The 11,480-nt window shown below is 42.1% G+C and overlaps 1 protein-coding gene across 3 annotated transcripts in view; it reads left to right on the forward strand.

The window, feature by feature from the left end:
• Window positions 1–9,436, forward strand: part of WASHC3 (WASH complex subunit 3) — a 38,280-nt gene extending 28,844 nt beyond the window's left edge. For all 3 annotated transcript variants that reach the window (XM_089781845.1, XM_075939163.2, XM_075939158.2), the window contains exons 6-7: window positions 944–1,008; window positions 7,708–9,436. In XM_089781845.1, coding sequence (XP_089637971.1) covers window positions 944–1,008; window positions 7,708–7,792 — 150 coding nt within the window. In that variant the 3' untranslated portion in view covers window positions 7,793–9,436. The remainder of the gene's footprint in view (window positions 1–943; window positions 1,009–7,707) is intronic.
• The last annotated feature ends 2,044 nt before the right edge of the window (window positions 9,437–11,480 follow it).

Raw genomic sequence — 11,480 nt, forward strand, 5'->3', positions numbered from 1 at the left:
TCTTCAGGTAAGTCACCTAAAAAGACCACGCCAAGTGGTGGAATCTCCATCACATCCTCCGCAGTAAAGATCAGTGCAGAGAATCCATTTAGCTTCTCCCCTATGGCCTTATGTTCCATGAGTAGCTCCTTCAGCAATCTGTTGCCCAGGGTTGGACAAAAATACAGCAATCGTTTGCCAGTACCTGCAGCTATGCAGGTAAATATAGAGGCAGCTATCCACTAGGGAATAATTCTGGCAATTGCAGCTCCCATTAACCTATTAGAACACTTTATTGGAACACCTAATTTTAGAACACTGGGAAAATATTGATAGAGCTGTTTCTTTATGAATTAAATATACATTATATGGTTATAAAAAAATTAAACAGTCAGGAAAGAGTAAGATAGAAAATACTTGAACATCATCTGCTGTAAATTAAGACTGAATCCTGGATTAGGGCCTAAGGTGAAACAATCCATGTCTCTATTTTTATTCAAGTAAAGTTACACATGAGTACAGTCAAGGCCTTAGCGTACCAAGCGCTTTAGTGATAGTAAATTGTTTGTGCCCAAAAGGTACTACAATCTAAATGGACTCTATACTAGTGAGGAAAAGGTGGTAACAAGCAAATAGCTCAGCAATGAAGTTCAGAAAGTGTTTTGTTAATGTAACAATTTTTGTTTTGAACGTATGTTAACAGTGTCAGCTATATTGCTGATGTCTGCAATTGTAAATGCAGATCATCCTCAATATTCCTTATTTAACCAGAAAAATCTCTTAGAAGGTTAAAACAATCAATATTTGCCCTGTTGTTCCAGGTGCTGCCATAGTCAAACAGTTTCCGCGTACTTAGCAAGTCATTGCAAGTGATCAGTGCCTAAAAGCCTAATTATTGAAGTAGATTTTCACCTTTTGTTTAGCAGTTGCATACCAATTAAATAATTTTTTTTCTTCCTCACAGGGAGTTCCTGTAATGGCCATAAGAAACAAAATGATTTCTGAGGGGCTAGACCCAGATCTCCTTGAGTAAGTAATATTATTGTCTTTATACTAGAGTTGGAGTGCTACACACTTAAAGCCTTCTGTCATGCTGTCTGGAGTGGTGCACAACTGAGTGTCTATCTCAGTGCAGACGGTCAAAAACGGGGTTACCTCACATAGGCGGTGTATTCTGTAATTTAGAATTTAGATTTTACCAAGCCAGTGACAAATGTGAACTCCTGGATCACTCTCCAGTCTATCCTGCCACCCCAACAAACTGGATTTAATGATAAATGGTCACTTACACCGAAATCACACCATACTCAGGTTACTTTCAATCCCAAGACATTAGTCATTACTTCATATCAGTTGGGACCCTAGTTATTACACCAAAGACAATGCCTGCAGCCAATCCTATAATAACCTATCAGAAGGTTTATTAATTAGGAAAAAGAAATGAGTTGTATGATGTTAAAGCAAGTAAACATATACACAGAAATGAGCTATCTAAGTCCTAAGTGACAGAGGAGTTTTCTGCTGAAAGGAAGGAACCAATGGTAGTTTTGAATTGTGGGAATCTAGATACATTGCCAACCAGTGTTTCAGTTCTCTCTCCACCAGGCATAGCAAGGGGATTTCTTGGCTGATTCATTCATCACCTTTCCTTACCACCTTTTGTGGCCTTGTCTAAGTGCCAGAGGATTCTCTTAACTTCTTCATAAGTGCCCAGTGAAAGGGAGCCAAATGGAAGAAAGCATCTGGCTGTGCTAGCCTGGGCCCAGAGATGTAGACTGCTACTGCTGCTTATTTCTGGTCAGAGAGATGTTATCTGGTGGTTTGGCAGTTTGAGTGTCTCCTGTAGCTCTCGAAGGTTGTGGTGTGCTGCATGGGGTATCTGAAGTGGCCATAGAGCTTCCTAGCTGTTGACAGCAGTGTCTGCACCTCTGCCTCCCTCTCCAGAAATTCCCTCACAACCAGCCTGAAACAGTGAGCAACTCAAGAGACATGTGAGGCCACCATCATGCACTGCTTTTATGATGATCACTCTGTCATCTCTTGCCATGAACCCAGCAGAGATTATGAGGCTATAGGCATCCATAACAGCACACAATTTGTCCAAGGTTTTGGGGAATTGTACTGTTTCCCAAATCCAGATGCATAAAGTGTGGTATGCCATGGATTGAAGACGTGCATGTTGTTGCCATTGTCAGTCTTTCCTGTTGTTCATCCAGAGTACTGCAAGACATGTAGTGTTGTCTGATGACTAGTCCACATATCAGCACTCAGGTTCATGCTTTCCACCTTCGCAGTTAACCAATCCAGTGTGTGCTGCCTTTGTCACAGCAGCACCGAGATCTGGCTCTGCCTTTTACATAAAATAAGAGCAGCTAGCAATCTGCCACCTGTGCAGTCACAAAGAATCTGAATCCCTTACTCTCCATATAGGAAGCATGTCCATGGCCAGCATCCTTGCACATTCTCTAGTCAGTTTCATGGCTGGGTTCATATTTTTGCCCCCTGCACACCATATGGGCCTGTTAAGTGGTGCTATAGGGCTTAGGTAACAAAGTTGTGGAAAGTATTGGTTGTGTTATAGTCAACATCTGCTGTTCAGTAGTCACAGTGCCTTTTTGCTTCTCTCCAAATCCTAAGTTAGCTGTGTTACAAAAAATGCCAGGGAAGAAATGTACATAGTGTGGGAGCAACCTCAACCTCTTTTAAGATTCTGCAAAGTACTAAGATTCAGGCAGGTGGAAAAATTGTTGATGTGGAAATCTCTCTGTACATGATACACCGATACAAAGCAAACTAGTTATTTGACAACGTAAATGAGTACTTTTAATTTGTGAGCAAAAGCTTCCAGTATTCCTCATGGGTAAAATATGTTTTAAAAAACAGGTGCAGCTTGAAAGTTTTGCTGCCAAAACAGGCAGTCTTCCCTTCTTTCTCATCCACCCTACAAGAAGGGATTAGGAAAGTGAGGCTCATTCCCAGGGCCACGGAAATCTAAATGTCCTTCTGCAAGGTAGTGCCGAACACTGTTGCTATATCTTTAGCCTGGTCTGACCTGGCTTGGCCTGTTCTTCCACAGCCTTTTCCACTTTGAAAAGGTACTGTGACAGTTTTCATACAAGGCATCAGGGTTATCTTGTCTCTCTCTGATTTTTCCCAGTGTCTGAAATGACTTTTATGAAGGCAGCACTTGCTCTATGTGACTGGAAAGAGATGCTGTTTTTAGTGGGATGAAGTTTCTCTTTTTTTCTTGCATCGCTTCATTATTGGCCTGAAACTTTCAGAATTTCATAAGGTCTTTAACGCTGAATCTGTCCTGCCCTCCTTTCCCCATATGTACCCTTATTTTTTTTTTACACATCTTATTTTGTCCTCTCCTGTACTTTTGGACTTTGGGGATTAACCAAAGTTGCATGAATCTTGTTTGTGATCCTCCTGCAGTGCTTTCATATCTTGCATTGCCATGGTAATAAGAATAATCCTGAGAGGTTTGTATGGGTTGTGCACAGAGTATGCATCTCAGGCATCTAAATCAAGTGAATTCAAGTGCAAAATTGAGGCTAGAAGTCACCTTTCTTTGGCAGATGTTGAGAGATGACCATTAGATACGGGATACTCCAGAATGGCTGTCTTGGTGGTTATTCACTGATGTAGTGGGTCAGGATTTACTGTCATGGTGTCCTGACAGGTCTCCTGTTCCATCAGTGATGATAACTGGAAGGGGGTGTGCTCAATCATGTGTGCTGTGTTGACTTGCACACTTAGTCAACACAGCAGACTCCAAGAAAGCCCCAAAAACCACAAATCAGATAGGGGTCGAAGGCTCCTGGCCAGGTTTATTGTTAAGTGAAGTACAGTAACAGTTGTGAGTAGACTCTACCGAGCCACTACATCTATGTACCCCGTAACAATGGACTCAGCTCAGTCAGTGGGATGTCCCATTGTTCCCTTGGCTGGACAAAGACTGTCCCCCCTCAAGACACCACTTTATGTACAGTTACAAATAAGTTACACATCACTCCTGACATGTCAGGTTGGCACCCTCTGGTGCTACTTAGATCCCACCCATCACCCTGCACCTCATGGCTCGATTAGAACATCTTTATCCATCATGCTATCAGTTTAGACCCTTTCCTGAACCTGGGTCGGTATCTATTTTGAGTGTGGGTACCAAGGTCTTTTTTAATGAGCTGGTATTATCATCCTTTTGGAATGTGCTTTCAACCTATGATCAGTACCAATTACTGTTCCACACCTGGGCCTATTACCAATTATTGTTGTACACTCTCAGCCCTGTTCATGCCAAGTTCTGTGAACAAGGGCCTGCCTCTTGCTCCCAGCTTAGCTTTGCTTTATATTAGCTAAATATTGTCCATTGTTAGCTAGGCTTCAGGCCTCAAACCAGGCCTGTACTACATGGACTTATGTTATAGGCCCTCATCTTTCTACAGTTATGATATCAGACACTATATAAATTGTGTCTTGTTGCAGGCAGTAATTAACTCTGAAATGAGAAGTCACTTTTAATAAATCTGAACCCTCTATTCATCTCAAATATAAGGATGTTAAGAGGCAGGTAATTTACTAATCGTGTAGTTGATACAATTTGTATCAACTACAGTAAACTTCCGATAATCCGGCACCTTTAGGACCCAGGGGGTGCCGGATTATCAGATATGCCGGACTATCAGAAGGGGGGGCTATGAGGGGTCTGGAGTGGGGTGGGAGGGGATGCCATCCCAGATCCCTCATAGTCCCCCCTTACGATAGTCAGGCTCTGCCCCAGGAGTCCCTGATTCAGCCGCTGCTGGTCAGTTTCAGCAGCAGCTGAATCGGGGATGCCTGCAATAGAGCAGCTGGGGTGCTCCCGGGTTGGTCCCACAGCGCCGAGGGGCGGCGCTACGGCACCAACCCAGCAGCACTCCAGCTGCTCTTGGGGACGCCTGGGACAGAGCAGCTGGGGTACTGCCCAGTTGGTCCCGTAGCACTGCCCCTCGGGGCTGCGGGACCAACCCGGCAGCACCCCAGCTGCTCTTGGGGACGCCTGGGGCAGAGCAGCTGGAGTGCTGCCGGGTTGGTCCCGCAGCGCCAAAGGACGGCGCTGCGGGACCAACCCGGCAGACCCCAGCTGCTCTGCCCCAGGGGTCCCCGATTCAGCCGCTGCTGAAACAGATCAGCAGCTGCTCTGCCCCGGGCTTCTTGGAATCAGCCGCTGATCTGTTTCAGCAGCGGCTGACTTGGGGACCCCTGGGGCAGAGCAGCTGTGGTCCTGCCGGGTTGGTTCTGCATCGCCGTCCTTTGGCGCTGCGGGACCAACCCGGCAGCACTCCAGCTGCTCTGCCCCAGGCGTCCCCAAGAGCAGCTGGGGTGCTGCCAGGTTGGTCCCGCAGCCCCAAGGGGTAGCGCTACCAGACCAACCCAGCAGCACCCCAGCTGCTCTGCTCCCGGCTTCCCCGATTCAGCTGCTGGTCAGTTTCAGCAGCAGCTGAATGGGGGAAGCCTGTCCGGCTGCCCCAGCACTTCTGGGTTCCTGATGGTGCCGGACCATCAGGAGTCCCGGAGCATTGGATGCCGGACTAATGGAGTTTTACTGTACATGATTAGTTGTCATGGCTCCTTCCCCACTCTGGCATGATAAATGCAGAAGTGGGGCCAGCAAGTGTACCCCAACGCCTTACCTACTAGGCTTTGGTATAAAACTTCCCCCAAAATCTTAAAAACCTAGATTTTGGGAATAAAACTTCCATTGCCACCACCCAAATATTAATAACGAGATTAGGGGAAAGATCATTTTGGAAATCTCACCCCTATTATAAAAATCAGGATACACAAGTAACCAATGCCAGGTTAATAAAAAGAAAGGAGAAAACTTTTATTATTACAACAATATTCCTGTTGCAAGCATAAGGATCAGATGGAAAGGTAACAAAATATACTCATGGAGGAATTACACCATGGGCCAGAACTTAGTTAAAAAGAAAAGCCAAACATCTCTTAAGCAGTGCCACATATCAGATCCCATACCCAACCCTTAAAACAATAAAGCCTAATGAAACTACCTAAACTTTACCCTACTTACAGAAAGTGAAGAATTGTGAGAGAGCAAGAGAGAGCGAGCAAGCTGCAGAAGACTCCCCAGAGACAGAGGGGGGAAAAAACCCAAATTCCTTTGTCCCAGTTTGAAAGTCCTACCTACATTCCTATTAACTACTCCACCTGGCTAGATGTAGTTAACCCCTTAATCCCCAGGTTGCTGGCTAACCCTTGTAATCATGACATTAGTCAGTAAGGTAAGGTACTCTGTCCCACTTCACACCAGTCCAGGAGTTATCCCCACTGCGACTCTGCAGTTTAAATGTAGTAGGAGCTGGGTGTGCAGGCAGCCTGATTCCTATTACATTTAAACTGTATAGCCACAGTGGGGTAGGACCTGGACTGGTGTGAGCTGGAACAAAGCTAGGACTGCTATGGCTCTGCATTTTAAATGTAGTAAACCTGAGCGGCTCTTACTGCATTTTAAATGCAGAGCCGCAGCGGTCCCGGGTTGGCGTGAGCCGGGACTGCTCAGTCCTGGCTCACACCGGGTCCAGCAGCTCCTGTTCACGGCAGCCGCAGACAGGGGCTACTTCATGGCAGCCACACCTATCCACGGGTGGGGGGGACATCTCCTCACTGGGACCCTGCGGACAGAAGCTGTTTTGCGGCAGCCTCCCCTCCCCCTGCTACTTCCTCTATTAAAGGCATCAGCTGGGTTGGGGGCAGGTGGTACTGCGGAGATGTGCTGGGGGGAACCGGCTTTTAAAGATGCTGATACAGAGGCAGCAAAAGAGGGGGAAGTTGAGTACTTGACTACTTGCTTACATCCCTGCTCAAGTATAGATGCCTTGTATCCCTGTGTACACACGTCATGTCAAATTTTAGTAGGAGTGATAACCCATTAGGCTTTTGTCTTTGTCACATTTCACAAGTTAAGCAGGACTGAGCTTGGAAAATACTTGTCTAAAAACAGTCCAAGAAAAACCAAGTTTCACAGGAAGTGATACTACTGATTCATTAGGTGGCATGCTTTCCCCAGAGTCGATATAGAATAAACACCCTGGCATGGTATTTGTATATCTAAGAGTACAGTACCCATGTATTTCAAAGTAAATAGAAAAGGCCTGACCATTTGTAGTCATTGACAATCCTGTGATTTTTCTGCAAGTCCGAGTTTCAGTCCTGTTATGTTAGCCAAATTCCAGTCTAAGTAATTAATTGTTTTTTGCCTACCTAAAACGATCCCTGCTGTTTTAATTGGGGGCTGGATTCATTTTCCTCATGTAGTGTTTACAGTGTTTTAATGGTGTACAGCATGTTCTATTCTTTAATGGTCCTAGAACTCCTGAAGATTTTACATAAATTTAGATTAATCAATGCTGTCTGCTTTCTCTTCAGGCACCAAGCAAATTTCTTTTAGCGACTAAAGAATTTTCTGATAATCTCTTAATGTCCCTCCAAATCAAACTCTAGTGGGTCTTAAAATCCAGTGGACTGCAAGCTCTGAAGTTACATGTCAATTGCAAATGAAGTGGTTCCAACCCAATATATTTTTATATCTTCAATTTTAAAGTCAGGTTTTATTAGTTGTATGAATTTATGGTGAAAGCTACTAATAAACCAAGCTAGTAGTAAAATTTTGTTGTTGTTTTTTCCTGGAATTTAGTAAGGTATCCTCTTTTTCTTCACTTGTAGGACACCAGATGCCTTAGTGCCTGCTTGGGGAGATGAAGTGAATGGAGAAGAAAGTTCTGATAGTGAATCTTCATTTAGTGACTAAAGAGACTGATTTCTGCCTTAGGGAACTTTTGATAAGTGCTATATGTCTGGAGCTTTTTACCATATAGCAGGAGAGTGGTAAATTATTCATAAAGTTCAAACCAAACCAAATAACTTTTTTGGTGCTAAGGTCCTCATGTTATCTTCCAGTAAATTTTAACAGACAACACATTCCACCCAAACTAAGATCTCAATCCATATTGCTCATAAAAATTATCACAACCTTAGATGATCTTGTATATGATTTGTCCATCTTGCAGAAGTAAAAAATACTCTATGTATTAAACTGTCGTTTGTTGAACTCTAATAAAGACCTTGGTCTGATATTAGACTTGTAATTTAACATTTTGCTTATCTAAATTCATTCTTCCTATCCCATAGCTTGCAAGCTAGACTTTTCAAAATAGAATGACTTAAGTGAAACACCATATCATAAGAAACACTACAGTGCATTAGTCTGAAATTAAGTGATGCAGCAGAAAATACAGAAGATGGCTATTTTATAATGAACACGAGGAGTTCTTTATCACAAACTGATCTAAAAATCAGATTTTCAAAAAAGTATATCTGGCTTTGAAAGCGTAAACTGCTTTTCAGACTCTAATTTGTTATAAAGTTTGTTTAACTTCTATTTCTTAAAGCAAATCTATATCAATCCAGATCAGACTAGAATACAAGGCTACAAGACTCCAACAAGTTCTTTTGAAAATGGCATTGTGAAGCCTTTCACCATTTGTTCATTGTGGTTTAGGTCAGTAATGACCAAAGGTAGTAACCACATTCTGATAGCTGTCTGGCTTATTTGAAATGACATGGGATCTTAGTCTATCTTACAGTGGACAAGAAACCCTCTCATAATTGATATCCTTGTTGGTAGCTTCAGCAGAGAAACTAAGGATTCATTTTACAAAGATGGTAAACCGCCCTCTCATCTCTGCAGGTCATGTCTTTGAACTGCAGTTAAGCTACATTGTGGGGGTCAGTGTGAGGAAACCCAGTTTGTGTCTGATACAGCCATAAGTTTTATTAGAGGGTCCATTCCATCCTCCTGCCTTTAGCAGTGCTTCAGATAAAGGCTTTATTCTGGCAGGTCATCTGCTCATTCTGTAACTAAGACCACTCTTATATAAGCAAAATGGAAAGAGCAAAACTAGCCAGATCTACAATTAAATTAAATTAAACTGTGTCATAAGAGATGCAGGAAAAAATCACATCTTGAGCGCAACAGTTGAGCTGCCTTAAGCCTCAATATAGACATAGGGAGGTTGAAAGTATTCTTCCCAAAAAAGCCGTTCCATCGCTATAGAATCATCTACACTATGGGCATTACAGTGGCAAACCTGCAAGATTGTCTGTTCTTCTAGCTCCTGTTGTATGGGCATAGCCTCTCTCTCTTTAACCTCTATATTTAACCCATATGAAAACATATGTGCACTGAAGAATAACTAGTGAATATTAATATATGAAGTTTAAGTTAGCACTTTCTCAAATAACAAGTATTAAGATGTTAGCAATAAATAATTATTTCAAAATCTAAATGCATATTTTAATGTTTTCACATATATACTAAAACTGCTACTTCATGGAGTCTTGAAACTTGATTGAAGCGCATATATATATATAATTAAAGTTGTTTTGTAAACAAGTTGTGACTGTTCATTACTTTGAGCTTACTATTTCACAGAATTTTCATAATCCTATTTAAAACAAGCTAACATTTTTACCTTTAATTTTCTCATTGGTAGTACGGTATAGTGACCAGCCTACACTGTTATGAAAAGCTAAATGTGGAACATATATAATCTGTGTTTTGCTAAAGGTAAATTACTGTATTTTTCTACATAACTTGATTCTGAATGTACTAAAGCAGTGATAGTTTTGCAGGGGGAACCAAGATATTTAAAAGAGGAGCAAATACACTTATCACTCCAAATTTAAGTATTTAAATAAGTGACCTAATTATAAAAATTGCTTCAGATCCAGTAGCTCCTATTGAAATTCCAATAGTGACCTGCATTCTTGATTTAAGTTGATGGTGGCTTATGGGTGCTCAGCTTTTTTGAAAGCCAAGTCCTGTCCTAGCCTCTGCCTCTTTTACTGTTGTAGACACATGCTAAATGAGTAAAGATGAGCTCCCATGAGGAGCAATCTCCTGTTAGGTCACGGAAGAGGAACTAGTTTGCAGAATCTTCTTAGATTCATAGTTACCAAGGCCAAGGGGAATGAACAGAATAGGCAATCATTAAGTGATCCATTCCCTGTCGCTCATTCCCAGCTTCTGGCAAACAGACTAGGGACACCATCCCTGCCCATCCTGTTTAATTGTCATGGATGGACCTATCCTCCAGAAACTTATCTAGTTCTTTTTTAAATCCTGCAATAGTCTTGTCCACAGCATCCTCTTGCATGGATTTCCACAGTGTGACTGTGTGTTGTGTGAAAACACAATTCCTTTTGTTTGTTTTTAAACTTGCTGCTTATTAATATAATTTGGTGACCCCCTCCCCCCCGTTTTCTTATGAGAAGGAATAAATAACACTTCCTTATTTATGTTCCCATACCACTCATGATTTTATAGCTCTCTATCCTGACCTTCCCTTAGTCATCTCTTTTTTCCAAGTAGAAAAGTCCCAGTTTTATTAATCTTTCCGCATATGGCAGCCTCTCCATACTCCTAATGATTTTGTTGCCTTTTTCTGAACCTTTTCCAATGCCAATACACTTTTTTTTTTAAATGGGATGACCACCTCTGTATGCACAATTCAAGTTACAGGGGTAACATGGACTTATGAGGAAAATGGTATTTTCTGTTGTCTTCTGTTCCTTTCTTAATGATTCCAAACATTTGGTTTGCCTTTTTTAAGTGCCACTGCTTAGTCAGTGAATATTTTCAGAGAACCATCCACAGTGATCATCCACATTGCTCAAGACACCTCTCTTGACCAATAACAGCTAATGTAGACCCCATCATTTCATATCTATTCCCTTGTATTTATCACCATTGAATTTCATTTGCCATTTCATTGTCCAGTCACCCAGTTTCACGAGATCCTGGTGTAGCTCTTCTCAGTCTGCTTGGGACATGAATAGTTTTGTCATCTGCAAATTTTGCCACCTTATTGTTTACCCCCTTTTCCATATCATTGTTGAATATGATCGGTCCCAGTAAAGATCCCTGAGGGACACTACTTGTTACTTCTCTCTCCATTCTGAATATTGACCATTTATTCTTAACCTTTGATTCCTGTCTTTTAACCAGTTACCAATCAATGAGAGGACCTTTCCTCTTCTCTGACAGCTTACTTTGCTTAAGAATCTTTGAGACCTTTCTGAAAATCTAAGTACACTATATTCACTGAATTCCCCTTGTCCTCATGCTTGTTGATCACTCAAAACAATTCTAGTAGATTGGTGACACACAATTTCCCTCTACAGAAACCATGTTAACTCCTCTGCAATGAATTATGTTCCTCTGTGTCTGTGTCTGACCATTTTTTTTTCCTTTTACTATAGTTTCAACTGGATTTCCTGAGACTGAAATCAGGGTAACCAGCATGTAATTGCCAGGATCACCTCTGAAGCCCTTTTTAAATATGGGGGGGGGGGGAGGGCTGGCAGAACTAGGACTGGAAGTTGACTCATTCCCAACCCACTCTGTTCATTCATGGTTTAAGACTTGTCACAGAAAC

This window comes from Pelodiscus sinensis, chromosome 1, assembly GCF_052426305.1.
Source record: "Pelodiscus sinensis isolate ZL-2025 chromosome 1, ASM5242630v1, whole genome shotgun sequence".
Classification (NCBI taxonomy): Eukaryota; Metazoa; Chordata; order Testudines; family Trionychidae; genus Pelodiscus; species Pelodiscus sinensis.